Here is a 15,996-nt window from a genome sequence, read left to right on the forward strand (position 1 = left end):
CATAATTGGGGGTCTCCAGCCATCGCTGTCACATGGAACTATCGTGAGCCGAGGGGCTGCGTGCAGAGATGGAGGGGGCCTGAAATGTGGAGGTAATTCAGACAATTGTCATAATACAGGAACTCAAATGTTTATATTTCTTCTCTGCGTTTGTCGCGCAAAACGTGGACTCGTGGATACGACGCATTGGGGTGACACGCCGGGCTGTGGAAGAATGACAGACTCAATATGCTGCATTCTTCGTTTCTGAAACGCACGACACCAGAGTTCACATTTTTGATTGATTATGCTTGCGGAGAGTGCGTGGTACGAGTGGAAGCAACCCAAATTAAAGGAACCCAGCAAAGTAAACGCAGCGCTCCGTCGCGCCTCCTGCAGCTCTGATCTGAGTGAGTACAGAAATCCTCCTAGCGCATTGCTCCATGCCCGACTCGGTTTGACAGAATGGGGATCTGTATTTCCCGTTATATATATATTTAGCGTATGAATCAAGATAATGGAACGGGGTGGATATGGATCAGGTGATATCCTTCATGGAGCCCTTCTATACGTTGCATTGCCCATTTTCTTTGTGTTGGCACTCATTCCCGTCTCCAGCGGTCGTACATTTTACACCGACACGTGCGCACCCACCTTAACGTTACTGCATCGATTTGGGGGGATTATTTGGGGGTGATAATCATCATTTGGTCAGTGAGTTTGGGACCAGCTGAACGTGAGACGCAGCCTGCGGATCCCGTCAAGGCTGATCGATGGTACCTATGTCCTGGTCGACGTTGAATCGACCGGATTATTAACGTGAGACCCACCTTACCCTTCCATTAAGGTCCGTGCCCCCCCCCCCCCCCCTCTCTCTATTAGGGGGTGTAGGGAACTGCCTTTGTCGTCAACTTGCCATCTGACCTCAGGGACGGCGCTTACATTTCACTTTGATCTTGAAATTAATCGGAAATGCTTTGATGATTATAAATAAAATAAAAAATCGTGCCCCGAGCCCTGATTAAAACACATCGCCTTACAAGACACTGCATCAAGGGAGATTTCCCTGTGCTTATGGCTTTTAATGACTAGGCCGACTAAGACGGTTTCCACGGGCGTTCTTTTCGGTTTACAATTGACGTGGCTGTCAGTCAACCGATTACAAATCTTTTTTTTTTTTTTGGTTGCGAACCTGTTGTCTTATAGTGCCACTGCAGCTTGAACCGACTATGTTATCGAAGACATATTAAAGCACAGATACAGGTACGGCGAGCCAGGCCAAATGTATCCGTATCATTAACTCTGATATAATTAATGGCTGTTTATCTTGGGTCCATATGAGGCGGATAGATCCATCGCCACCCCATCGCCAGTTTGTGCACGCTCACCTATCCAATCACCTCTTTTTGTGTTGCTACCATGTGAGATAGAATTGACCAAAGGGTGTAGAGCAGTGGAATCCAGTTAATTGATAAGCATGTTATAGTGTCTCGGTTTTTGTCACTGGTGCTGAAAGAAAGCAGCAAATTAAATAATTAAACAAGGGCTTGACATTCTATTTATTAGGATTCACTGTTGCATAGGCTGTTTAACCCTATTGCACACAGGCTACACCATTCCTCATCTCACGGGCATGGTTAATCTTTGTTGCAAGCAAACATTTGACCTAATTCACATTCTCACACAATAACAGCTCCCCCCACTCTATCCCTCTGTCTCTCTCTCTCTCTCTCTCTCTCTCTCTCTCTCTCTCTCTCTCTCTCTCTCTCTCTCTCTCTCTCTCTCTCTCTCTCTCTCTCTCTCTCTCTCTCTCTCTCTCTCTCTCTCTCTCTCCCTCTCTGCCCCTCTTCTTTCATGCACATACACACATACGCACACACACACACACACACACACACACACACACACACACACACACACACACACACACACACACACACACACACACACACACACACACACACACACACACACACACACACACACACACACACACACACACACACACACACACACAGACTGCTATTGGTGTCACACTGAGGATGGGTAGATTTGCACGACCAGGTGGTTTATAAGAACATGGGGATCTGGGTCTTTACCACATGTCGGGGCAAATTATGATGTATTAATACTACACATGTGGAAATTGTTAGAAATACCAACATTACTATGCTTAGATGGGATGCACTCTGAAATGCTGTGTCTTTCCCTCAAGCAACCAATTTAGAGTTTCCTCAATCGATTGTCTTCATAGAGGGGTCGTCCTGCTCAGTACAGCGCCTAATATGTCATCCTTTATTGATTATTTTGTGGTGATTATAACGAGGGTGATATTTTGTTGAAGATATAGCTAGGTGTTGTGTTATTGGTAGAGTCATTGTGTTTATTTTTTAATTATCGACGCACAGCACAGCACATGCGCACACATGTCCAAACACAAACCCACCAAGGGGGAACATACGCACACCAACAGTGTCGTTTTTGATATGTGTTCCAAAAATACACGAAAATATATCAAGGTGTTCAATCCAATCCTGACTCCTCTCTTCACACCCCTCACACTGTGGGCTGACGACCGTGAACCGTGAATATCCTGAAGAGAATGCACTTCATTCCTTACGTCAGATGCATTTCATTCACATGTCTGTCATAAGGAGGGGATCCTATTGCAATGCACACCATACAACATTCCTCTTAACAAGACAAAATATTTCATATTTCACACGTACTGCAGTCCTCTCCTCTCCCACGGACACGAGAGGAGAGGAGAGGGGGACTAGAGGAGAGGAGGACTAGAGAGGAGGACTAGAGGAGAGGAGGACTAGAGAGGAGGACTAGAGAGGAGGAGGACTAGAGAGGAGGACTAGAGGAGAGGAGGACTAGAGAGGAGGACTAGAGAGGAGGAGGACTAGAGAGGAGGACTAGAGGAGAGGAGGACTAGAGAGGAGGACTAGAGCAGAGGAGGACTAGAGAGGAGGACTAGAGAGGAGGAGGACTAGAGAGGAGGACTAGAGGAGAGGAGGACTAGAGAGGAGGAGGACTAGAGAGGATGAGGACTAGAGAGGAGGACTAGAGAGGAGGAGGACAAGAGAGGAGGAGGACTAGAGAGGAGGACTAGAGAGGAGGACTAGAGAGGAGGACTAGAGGAGAGGAGGACTAGAGGAGAGGAGGACTAGAGGAGAGGAGGACTAGAGGAGAGGAGGACTAGAGAGGAGGACTAGAGAGGAGGAGGACTGGAGAGGAGGACTAGAGAGGAGGACTAGAGGAGAGGAGGACTGGAGAGGAGGACTAGAGGAGAGGAGGACTAGAGAGGAGGACTAGAGGAGAGGAGGACTAGAGGAGAGGAGGACTGGAGAGGAGGACTAGAGGAGAGGAGGACTAGAGAGGAGGACTAGAGAGGAGGACTAGAGGAGAGGAGGACTAGAGAGGAGGACTAGAGAGGAGGACTAGAGAGGAGGACTAGAGGAGAGGAGGACTAGAGAGGAGGACTAGAGAGGAGGACTAGAGGAGAGGAGGACTAGAGGAGAGGAGGACTAGAGAGGAGGACTAGAGGAGAGGAGGACTAGAGAGGAGGACTAGAGGAGAGGAGGACTAGAGGAGAGGAGGACTAGAGAGGAGGAGGACTGGAGAGGAGGAGGAATAGAGAGGAGGACTAGAGAGGAGGAATAGAGAGGAGGACTAGAGGGAGAGGCCGGTGGCCAGCTTTAATTACTCCAGCATTACAATGGGGAGCAGGGCTCACTATCCCCGGCCCTGATACACTAAACCCCATTTTACCCTCCTCGGCTCCTCTCCTGTGTCCTGCTAGCGGGCTAGCCGTAGCGGTAGCCCTCTGTGATAGACGGTGCGCTGCCTGCCTGGGTAGCAGCCGGACAGGGCGGGCCGGCCGGCGGGCAGGCGGGAAGGTGTGTGGTGAGGGGAGACAGCTTTCTGCTGGTGTTCCCAGACACTGTAGTGTACTGAGGGGCTGCGGCCGCCGGGCCGGGGGTCCGCTCCCTGCCTCCTGGAGAAGGGAGAGCTTTGTTAGGCCGGGGGGGGGAAATAAAGGCCAGTGTGGAGCTGAGGGCCCGTTTCCTCCTGGGGCTGCGTTATCACCGCGGCGGGGCCCGGGGAGTGTGTATCAGGACCGATCGGCTGGCTAGCCAGCCCCGTCGCGGCGTCCCTCCCAGGCCAGAGATTACACTGCAGTGCTGGAGCGTCATGGTGGCTGAGCACCGCAGGGAGAGGTGCTGGAGGGGCGGGGGGGGGGGGGGGGGGGGCGGGTAGACAGAGGAGACCGTACAGGGGTGGGGTGGTGGGGGGGGGGGGGGGGGGGGGAGGAAGAGGTGTCGGACAGGAGATGCCGAGACATGGCAGATAGGAGATGACGAAGGAGCGGGAGGGAGGGAGACCTGAGAAAGAAGGGGGCTGGCGGGGGACGTGTCAGGCTGGCTTCAGCCTGGCTTGTTTTCTGCTTCCTCTAACATCTGCCACTGAACTCCCACTCATCCTCACTCCCTAGCTGCACTCCCCTCGTCTTCCTCCTCCCTTCCTCGCTCCCTCAGCCTCCCGGTTCCCACGTACACCTTTCCCCTTCCCTCCTGGCTCGTTAGTGGTCTCGTTAGTGGTCTCGTTAGTGGTCCTCACTCACTGGTGTTGATATCATTTTTAGGCAACTGCAGACAATTCAGAATGAATTGTGAATTGTGTTTATTTTTGCTTAACTTATTGCAACCTGGTTCGTTTCATCGACATCAAGGCAGCCTTTTGCAATGAGATACTTTTCAGGTGTGTTCCAGTAAGCTGCTCATATGAATGATAGATATTTTACGTGCATGTTGTTACAGTATACATACAACTTTAACAAAATAAATACTATCCTGGAATTCCCCCTTGTGGATTTACATGATTCCTTTATCCAAGATTCATAGAGACGTGCAGATCCCGAAAGTCTTTAGTCCCACAAGTGGTTCTGCTGTTCATTTATGTTCTGGCATTACATTATACATGTTAGGACCAACCAAATGAAGCCAAACATATCGTTATTGTGGTGGACAGATGGTGTGATTTACCATGGATCACAACAAAGTGTGGCTGCCTGGCGTTTTGGTAAGAACTCTGGGCTTCTGCTCTTCATTTGGAATATCACACTGCCAACCATGAAATCCCCTGGCAAGCTACAGAAGGTAGACGAGAACTCAAAGGAAAACAGCATGTGTGCGTGTGGGCATGTGTGTTTGTTTGTGTGTGTCTGGGATCTCCCTGGCTCAACAGCCTGAGCGGTATTTGCTTCCTCCGGGTTTGAGTTCATTATTTCTGCCTTTGTGTGTTGCTTTGTCTTCAGTGTCTGTGGATCCACTTATATTTATGGTTCTTCATAAGAATGAGCAAAAACACGATTACAAGGATTCCAAGATTATGTAGGACGTTAGAAATAGAAATAAATGAACAATCCCCCCGTTTGGCATATTGAGGTGGTTCATTCACATGGAAAACGCATCAATATCTCTGCAGAACGAGGATTTGGACTCAATGAAAGAGGGCTTCATTCATCGAAAAATGCAGGTCATTGTGTTGAGATAACTCAGAACACGCCGTATAACAACGACAACAGGTGACTATCGTATGAAGACATCATACGACTACATCATACGACATTATACGACTACACATACGACATCATATGACTATGTATCATACGATATCATAAGACTACACCTCAAACGTCATCCTATCGCCACATAATACGATATCATATGACATCATACGGCGACATCTTACGATATCATACGACTACACCTCATACGACATCACCTTACCACACATCATACCACGCTGCACGGCTACACGTCATGCGACGGGATCCCACGCCAGACGCGGCCTCCTCTTGCCCCCCTAAACGGTGTCTGTCTGCCTCCGTGTCTCCCTGCAGATCCCAGTGAGACAGTGGCGCTTCCCAGGGTGCATGAGCGCGTGTGTGTGAGCGCGTGTGTGTGACAGCAAGCGAGCGCCAGCGCTCCCACATGGCCTCCATGCAGGACGGGCTGAACTTCACGGCTCCTCCCTACGGCAAGGTCCTGCTGCTGGGTGCTATCGCTGCTGCCTCGGCCTTCCTGGTCACCATCCTCATCGTGGTGCTCTGCGTGGGCTGCCAGAGGTGAGGGCCCCCCACACGTACACACATGCACACGCACACACGTACTCACATGCACACGCACACACAAACCTGAACCGATACATGAATGATCAGGTAGGGTGCTGCTCATTGGTGACATCGATAGATATGTTCATAAACGTCGCTTTGGATAAAGGTTTATAAAATACGAAATGGGAAATATTTACAAATGCAAAAGTGTGCTTGTATGCGCACACACAAACCCACACAGACAAACACATCTAGTACCGATATTGTTTGAGTTAATAAAGCAGCCATGTAGTAGACACACGCAAGCACAAATAACAAACACACATGACCCTGTTCATAGACACATGGATTGGATGCACACGCATCCATAGAGTAGCCAAGTGGTGTTTCAAATGCTGAACCTATGGCACTCACTTACACAGGTCTGATCCCTACAATACTTAGAGTTTCTGAGCCTCTCACTGTTTCCTCTTCAGGAAGGGGAAGACACACAATGTTTCTGGAGAGGGTGGAAAGCACCGCCTCATGGACATGGTATGTAGAGTGCTTCACCGTGTCACTGCCATGTTTACCTTTGTGTCCCAACAGTGATGTGAACATGAGGCTGAGGGTGTATGGAGAGAGCACCTCATATGTGTGTGTGTGTGTGTGTGTGTGTGTGTGTGTGTGTGTGTGTGTGTGTGTGTGTGTGTGTGTGTGTGTGTGTGTGTGAGTGTGTGTGTGTGTGTGTGAGTGTGTGTGCGTGTGCGTGTGCGTGTGCGTGTGCGTGTGCGTGGGGGTGTGTGTGTATGTGTGTGTGCATTGTTTCCCCCAGCACTGTATGGTTAAGGTGACTGCCATAAGAACAATAGGGCCCTGCCTTGACTACCAATGTATCATTTTTTCTATAATAATGCATAATAATAAAGATAAATAATGTAACGTTAATACTATTCACAACAATGGTCGTGCCATAAAGCTTTTTGAACGGAATTGAAATGGAGACACAACCCCCCACCCCCAAGTGTGCCTGTGAGTGTGTGTGTGTGTGTATTTAACTTGGCTTTGTGTGTGTGGTCTGTCAGGGCATACTCAAGCAGTCCAAGTTGCGGTCCATCAGTAAGTCGGACACTGAGATGAGCAAGATGAACTGCAATGGGAAAAGTGAGTGCATTTCATTTTACTCAAGTACATATCTTAGTTTTCTTCAGCTAGGGAGTTTCACAGTCCAATGGCGGTAACATAGGTTGCATTTCCAATTCAGTCTTTAATGAAGCAAAATCATTCTTCCGTGGAGTAGATAAAACAATATTTTGCAAAACATCATAGTTTAAATAATAAAGCATTCCTTATATCTAAATTTGGATAATAGTTACTCCTTTGACTTCAGTGTTATCAGATGTCACTTCCTTTCCATAAACCCTTAACTTGCATCAACAGAAACCTAGGAGACTATCATAATGCTAAGTTATTATTAGAATGGAATTTAAAATATTTGATACAAGATTTTTCCTCGAGAACGTTAAATCGTCAATATTTTAACACAGGCCTAAAAGTGAATCTTAACCATATCCTAACCATCACCCTAACCGTGGTTCTCATCATGCTGCTGACCAAAGTTCCAACCCTTCTAACGCAGGGGTCAGCAACCTTTTCAACATGCAGTACCAGTTTGACATTTTCTCGTTACAGAGTGTGCCTTACGCAACAATATATATAATATTAGGCTGAATTATGACACAGTGACCAAAAACATTTCCAGTAGACCTGAAATTGTACCATATCCATATAGACCACAATCATGCATCAACATTAAAAAAAAAGATGTGGTTGTTATATTTGCAACATGGGCTTACAAATTATAATTACATATGTCCCATCTTAAAACTCAGTTTTCAGGAACTCATTCAAAAACATATTTGCACTGTGTGCAATGTAAAAAACAAGAATACATGAGAATGTTGGAACCATCCACATCAATATCTTTAAGACATGTACAGCTTTGCAAAAACCATGTGAAGGCGATGCATACAGGCCTTTTGCAACAATATTTTAAATATTTTCGTCTCTATTACTCACAACATAGGCTTAAAAACTATGAATTGATCCCATTTCAGAACAATGCTTTCTGTAACTAATTTAAACATATTTGAACAAGGGGGAAATGCCCAAAACAGAATAAAGTACAAAAATAAATCGGTAGTAATTACTATGCTGCCGCTTTGTGCTGTGAAATCTTTTAATAATAAAAAAAAAAAATATATATAGGCCTATATAAATATATATATATATTTTTAAGCGTGCCAATGATTATGCTGCCCCGTGCCAGGCGTGCTAGGCAAGCGTGCCTAGGGTTGCCGACCCCTGCTCTAACGTTAGCTCTTAGCATAGCTCTAATGCTATAACCGGGGCTCTAACGGTAGCTCTTAGCATAGCTCTAATGCTATAACTGTGGCTCTAATGGTAGCTCTTAGCATAGCTCTAATGCTATAACCGTGGCTTTAACGGTAGCTTTTAGCATAGCTCTAATGCTATAACCGGGGCTCTAACGGTGGCCCTTACGTAGCTCTGATGCTATAACTAGGGCTCTAACGGTGGCTCTAATCAATGAGCTAAACGGGGAGCTCTAACAGTGGCTCTAATGACGGCTCTTATGGTGGCTCTAATCATGGCTCTAAGGGTCTTGCCATGGCGCTAACTGTGGCTCTTCAAACCTCTAAATGTGGCTCTAACTCTGGGTCTAACTAAGGTGCAATCTGTTACTCTAATCATAGCTCTAACAGGGATTCTAATGCTCTAACAATGGCTACTGCTCTAACCAGGCCTCTAATTCTCTAACCCTGGCTGTAACCGTGGTACTAACACTGTAACCATGGTACTAACATTGTAACCATGGCTGTTAACGTAGTACTAACACTGTAACCATGGCTGTTAACGTAGTACTAATACTGTAACCATGGCTCTAACACTGTAACCGTGGCTGTTTTGGTGATACTAACCCTCTAACCCTGGCTGTAACCATGGCTCCAACACTGTAACCCTGGCTGTAACCATGGCTCTAACACTGTAACCCCGGCTGTAACCATGGCTCTAACACTGTTTTGGTGATACTAACCCTCTAACCCCGGCTGTAACCATGGCTCTAACACTGTAACCCTGGCTGTAACCATGGCTCTAACACTGTAACCCCGGCTGTAACCATGGCTCCAACACTGTAACCCTGGCTGTAACCATGGCTCTAACACTGTAACCCTGGCTGTTACCATGGCTCTAACACTGTTTTGGTGATACTAACCCTCTAAACCTGGCTGTAACCATGGCTCTAACACTGTAACCCTGGCTGTAACCATGGCTCTAACACTGTAACCCTGGCTGTAACCATGGCTCCAACACTGTAACCCTGGCTGTAACCATGGCTCCAACACTGTAACCCTGGCTGTAACCATGGCTCCAACACTGTAACCCTGGCTGTAACCATGGCTCTAACACTGTTTCGGTGGTACTAACCCTCTAACGCGGTCCTCCAGGCAGGCAGCTCCCTCAGATGACCTCAGGCACCGGGGAGGACGGTGAGCACACCTACTCCGAGGTGGGCCAGCGCTCCTCCGCCGCGCGCGCCGACGACGCTCTGTACGCCATGGTGGGCCGGGCGGGGCAGACGGACACCCCGGCCCCGCCCGCCGTGCCCGCCAACACGCCGGCGCCCCCCGACCCGGACGCAGAGGCGGTGGAGGTGCTGCCGGAGCCGGAGGGGGCGGTCATGACCCCGCCCCACCCCCAGGAGGCGGCGGAGTACGCCTGCGTCCGCAAGCTGAGGAAGGCGGAGAAGGCCCCGCAGAAGAGGGACAGCGGCACGGACATGGGCGAGGCCCCGGCCGCGCCCACCCGCCACGCCCCGCCCTCGCACCCCGCCCCGCCGCCGCCGCACCCCCACAGCACCAAGCTGCCCCGCAGGAACGTGGAGGCCTTCCACCTGCCCACGTTCCCCAAGGTGGGTGAGGAGGGGGCGGTGGGCGTGTGGCCGCGGGCCCGTGGCTCCTGGCTTCATGGTGTCGCGGGCCGCTGGTTTCCTAGGATGTCGTCGTCAAAGATCTTTAGTGAACATAAAGAGGCCGGGAGCTGGAGGTTATAGGGGGAAGGTACAAACCCGGGGGAAACCATGGTTTCTTAGAAGTAACTACGGTATTAAAATCAATCATTCAATATAACCGAAAGCGGTGATTAACGGGGTCCGAGCAAAATTTAAAGTCAAGAACACACTAATGAAAGATGTATAAATAAATGATGTAAGGAAAGATGTTGATGAAGATGTTCCACTTGATGCAATACTGTGCCTCGGCTTTCAGGTGAGCTGCAAAGCAATGGGCGAATGTCATGTTCAGCTTGTTCATATTAATGCTATAATCGGGATTCAAACTCTCAACTTAAAGATCCCCTGGCATTATACTACTGGCATTATACTATTGAAACACTGATAAACCGGGCGTTTGGCTTTTCTATGAAATTGTGGGAAAAGTAAACATTTTTAGAGGAGAAGACCAGGGTGAAAAAGATGCGTCTGATTCTAGAGATTAATATTCTGGAAGAATGTTGAGTCCAGCTCAATCCGGTGAGGAGAAATAAGCCTAATTCATGATTTTTTACAATAGCCACCTTTGGATGCAGTACCACAAATTTGGGTTTATGGGTAGAGGGGGTTATTGGTAACCGTACCTGAAAATTTCAAGAGTTTTCGACTTACGGTATAGGCTGTAGTATGACTTTTACAGAATTTGAGAAAAAAACGTTACAGAAACAATAGGGGTTTCCCCCTAATAATGGGAAGGTATAAATGAAAGTAGGTATAAATGAAAGTAAAATTCTGGGAAAGTGACGAAAAAGAGAAATGATTAAATAAACTCAAATGCCGACTGAAAGATTATGGCCGCATTTGATCGACAGGGCAGGAAGTCGTAAGGTATTATTTCTTTCCATTTTAAAGGATTATTATTGTAGTTGCAGTCATTATTCTGCCCATTGGAACTGGAATATAATTTTCTTGGAAGGAAATGTATAGGGAAGAATAGGATTTAATATGCCCACCAACTTTAATATCTCATACACACGGAAATGAAGGAGAATGGTATGTGATCTCATGATCTTGAAAATATATTATCTCATATCGTCTCTGCAAAATCTTTATTGCTGCATGTCCTGTCTTTGACAGGGACAACGTCACTAGCCTGCTTCTGTTCTGTTCGCCCTCCCTCTTGGTGCTACGGCATGATTTGAAAGTGAGCTACGTTGTCAAAGTACATGGGGTCAGATCTGATCATGCCACCGTCCTTTAGATGACACAGGCTTGTCTATCACAGTATTGAGCATGGGCAAATGTTCTTTATAGATCTAGTTTGAAAGAAATGGCTAAATGGTTGTCTTCAATGCACAACTACAACATGATCCACATGTTGCTCTATGATATGTTGGTTCCTGTCCTCCAAAGCGGGGGGTGGGGTGGGGGGGGGGGGGGGGGGGGGGGTGGCACCTTTTTGGCACCCCAATGTGTTGATCTGTTCAACATTTATTGGTCGTGAGGTGAAGGTGAGAAAGCAGCTTCACACACGGTCGCCATATGGCGGTGGCGGCGACAGAGTGTGCGCTGATAGCTTACATATGTGTGGCCCTAATCCTCTGGCGCAGCCTCCGAGGTAACAGTTGGACTCAATTTGTTTCCCCGTGTGAGGTCACGGGGGTCACAGCAGTGGCTCTGACCTGGGCGCACAACATGCACACTTACTGGCTGCCGTGTGTGTGTGTGTGCGTGCGTGTATGTATGTGTGTGTGTGTGTGTGTGATTGTGTGCGGGTGGGTGGGTGTGTGTGTGTGCGCGTGTGCGTGGGTGTGTGAGTGGGTGTCGGTGTATGTGTGTCTGTGTAGTCTGCTGGCAGGGCCGTTCGTTTCAGTTTGTTGTGGTTAAGTGGATGACGCAACTCATTGAAACAGACTCATGCAGCATATAGCACATGGTGCCTTATGGCCCCGCCCTCAAAGCTATGCAGCATTGATAAAAATGCTCATACACACACCTCCAATACAGGCTGTTAGGAGGAGGCATTCGGAATTAGTTGAAAGATGGCGGGAACAAATGTGCAGATTCAGAGGATTTAAAACAGGGCTCTAATATAGTTGTATATTTTACAAGGTTGGTGTGGGTGTATGTGTGTGATAATTCTTTCATAATGCATACCATAGCATTGCCTGTCATGGTAATGTGTAGAATAGCATAAAGAAGCACAGCATAGCATAGCATAGCATTATAAAGTGTAGCATAGTATAGCTGATACTCGAATGCCTTGGCTACCTTTCTTAAAGACATGTTGTGATCCTTGCACCTGTCCACAGGAGGCCGTGTTTATGGGTAACGGGGAACAGTACATCTGGAAGCCACCGGAGGAAGAAGACCTCATTATGCTCCAGAATAAAAGCCTGGCCCAGCTCGGCCCTCACACTGTAGAGAACCTGCAGCCGTCTGCCGCCGCGGTGAGCCCACACACACACACACACACACACACACACACACACACACACACACACACACACACACACACACACACACACACACACACACACACACTGATGCTTCCTCATCAATGTGCAAACGTCTGATTTGCATACACATTCATCATGATGTTTTGGTTATTGTTGACGTCTGAGTAACGGCGTGTTGTCTGACGCCAGGTGGCGGAGATGTACTCTAAGGTTTGTAAAACGGGCAAGAAGAAGAGGGCGGGCCCCGGGTCCCCCCCGGCCAACCCGGGCTTCCGGACCCTCGGGCGCGGCGACCGGGACCGGGACCGGGACGGCGGCTTCAGCGTGGTGGTGAAGCCCCAGACGTGGGCCCCGCAGGAGGGCAAGGCGGCGGGGGCGGGCGGGGGGCACCCGGACGACCACTGCTACGAGTCCATCGGCACCGAGGAGCACGACCCGGCCTACGAGAACGTGGAGGCGGGCGGCGGCTGGAAGAGGGAGCGGCCCCCCAACACCTGCGCCACCCTGCGTCCCCGCCGCAAGAAGAGCCAGCAGCCGCTGCAGCAGCAGCAGCCCCCGCCGCCCCCCCCCACCCAGCAGACTCCCAAGCTGCAGCACCTGCCCGCCAAGGCCCTGCTGCTGCCCGGGGAGAACCTGTACGAGAGCATCGGGGACCTGAAGCAGGGCTCCGCCAACTCCAGCACCACCACCATCTTCACCTTCAACGACGGCATGGAGATGTACGTCACGGGGCTCTAAGGCTAAGCCCTGTGACCGTCGTCGTCGTCCCCCCCCCCCCACCGGCCCCCCCGTCCTCATGTGGAACCAGAGGAGCTGGGCTGACACAAGAAGGAGCCGAACGGTTGTGCCGCCCCCCCCCCCTCCCCCCCTCCGCTCACGCTCACTCTCTCATACATGCTGTTTACATTGAATCATGGCATCACGCCTTTAGAGGCTAGAGGCCTTAGGGCAAATCATGTGGAAGGCGGTGGTGTGTTTTGACTGGGGCTGACGACCAGCGCGTCTCTTATCCAGCTGTACACAGCACCTTAAAAGGAATCCAAAGGTGGTGAATAATGAATGAGCACAAGATCATTACAGAGGAGTCTGTCAGTGATAGTAGCACTTCTTTATCATTGATTCATGTGCAAAGCACAAGTAGAAAGAAAGAATATTCTTCCTCAATTTGAGCGGGTAAAAATCTGGTCCTAGCAGGACCCCCATTCGGGGAGCGAGCACAATGCTGTGCAGAATCCTTTGGTAGCACTTAGTCTGTTCCGGGTCGTTGGTTAACATGTGAATTAAGAGGGGATTTAAATGATATAAAGGAATGAATTACTAATCAAAAATACTTGAATGCTCAGGGACCAAGAGTAGAAATTATGAGAGTATTATTATCACAAAAATTGCACACATTTTGCATTCCTTCGAAAAGCTTTGACTAATTTTGAGCATACTCACGTTTAGAAGCGATCCAGAAGCTTTCCCTCTGTCACGTTTTGTCTCATCCTTCACAGACTCACAGGGAGTCTCCACTGCCGTATGTAAATTAAGTGTTTTACTTTGTCGATACTGTCTCTGCACTTTGCCTGCTACGAGTTGCATGCTTAGAGAAAACCTTGAAAAACAAAACAAAAAATCACGCCGTGTCATGTAATACCTAATATGAATGGTTTATTTTGTTTTGTTTCGTTGCAGCTGTTGTTGGTTGTTAAGTTAATTTATTGTGTGTTGCTATATTATTTCCTCTAGAGCACAATATCATTTAGATTAAATATGTATGGGCTCACCGGGACACTGCGCAGCACTGAGGGGGGGGCGTGTAACGGCCCCCCTCCGGTACTGACAGCAACACAACTCAGTAGGCCTACAATTAAGACGAGACTATAAAGGAAGTGCTTGGGACTGTTATAGTCAGTGTTGCCAGATTGGGCAATCCCCGCCCAATCTGGCAAACCTGGCCCCACCTGGCAACACTGGTCATAGCAGGAGTTGGAGTCGGGTCACAAAGCGCCCCCATCCCCCGACCCCCACCCTCTTTGCATCGTCATCCCTTCTCAGATGTGTGGTGGACAAGCCATGACTATAGTCTCTCTGCCTTGTGTTCGAACTGGTTCTGTCCAGGGCCTGATCCCGAGTGCTGCTGCGTTCAACCAAGCTAGTAGAATCGACGTGTCGTGTAGCGAACCGTTTAATGTTTCACCGTCGAGCCATCAATGAACTCTCTCTCTCTCTCTCTCTCTCTCTCTCCCTCTCTCTTTTTCTCTCTCACTCTCTGTATTGCTCTCTCTCTCCCTCTCTCTCTCTCTCTCTGTTGTCAGTGTTATAATATAGACATCGCTGAAATGACATAAATGTGAAGCTAAGACTTATTGCTAAGGAGAGTATCATCTGAGACCTTGTAAAAAAAAGAAATTAAAAAAAGTCCTGAACAATGAAATTGAGGAGAAAAAATGAACAAAAACATTTTGACCAAAATAACCCCAGGAAACAATGTGATTATACTGTATGTTGATGCAATGTGTATGTACATTACAAAAGAGAAAGAATAATAAATACTATCATTGGTGTCAATAAATCTATCTTTTAATATTATGTTTAATTGTGTTTTGGAATGACTTATCTCGTAACACAATTGAAAAACTGCTACAATGTAAATTGAATCGTGTTCTGTTCGTTCCTTTGGCGGCGAGGGAGTTAAGCGGTGTGTTCTTTGGAAAGCTCTGCTAAGTTTAATGTGGCAGCTGATGTTGTGTGTTCGCTATCCAGACGACAGGGTCTTGTACTCAAAAAGCGTGTAATTAAGTGCTAAGTGCAAAAGATTGTAATGTTTTATATTAAGATTACTATTCATGAAAATGTCAGTCAAGTTTATACTTTTGTAATAAAGTGGCACTTTAAAAAATGCATTTTTATCTCATAGTCTCACTTCTTAAAGCTCAAACATTATGTATGTATGTATATATATATATATACATACATTCACAAACACATTCTACCTCTTACCCATCAGTAATACATCTGCTTAATAGTGACATGTATTTCATCAGCCAGATTGGAGAACTACTAAAGAGCTACTAAAGGGTCTAGTTTTCCTACTGTCTTCCTAATTAAAACCACACCCTGATTTCAAAGCTGCTGGTGGATGTGGTCAAAGCTTCACCGACAACCTTAAAGAAGGACGTATGGCTTGAGGAAATAAAAAGGTGTGGGCTCTTTATTGTATTCCGTGCCATCGCTCTGCCTCGTGTCCCCATGCTGTGTGTAAACGTGTGTGTTTGTGTTTTGAATGGAGTGCTTATTTAATGTATTAGATAAGTAAACATCTGTGTGATTAAGTGTGAGTAGTAGTGGGGTCTGCATCTGAAAGAAAAGAAAAAAAAATAGGTCACCCCTTAAAACAAAAA

At 47.8% G+C, this 15,996-nt stretch overlaps 1 protein-coding gene across 2 annotated transcripts; it reads left to right on the top strand.

The window, feature by feature from the left end:
* On the top strand, positions 1 to 15,498 carry si:dkey-70p6.1 (uncharacterized). Of its 2 annotated transcripts, none has more exons than XM_030365138.1 (7): positions 1 to 389; positions 5,891 to 6,115; positions 6,580 to 6,637; positions 7,168 to 7,246; positions 9,610 to 10,073; positions 12,464 to 12,601; positions 12,800 to 15,498. In XM_030365138.1, exons 2-7 carry the CDS (start codon positions 5,982 to 5,984, stop codon positions 13,346 to 13,348), a joined length of 1,422 nt encoding a protein of 473 aa, XP_030220998.1. In that variant the 5' UTR covers positions 1 to 389; positions 5,891 to 5,981; the 3' UTR covers positions 13,349 to 15,498. The 2 variants fall into 2 exon arrangements, with proteins under 2 accessions (XP_030220998.1, XP_030221006.1); XM_030365146.1 differs by having other exon boundaries at positions 1 to 92.
* Positions 15,499 to 15,996: the final 498 nt, after the last annotated feature.

This window comes from Gadus morhua, chromosome 1, assembly GCF_902167405.1.
Source record: "Gadus morhua chromosome 1, gadMor3.0, whole genome shotgun sequence".
NCBI lineage: Eukaryota > Metazoa > Chordata > Actinopteri > Gadiformes > Gadidae > Gadus > Gadus morhua.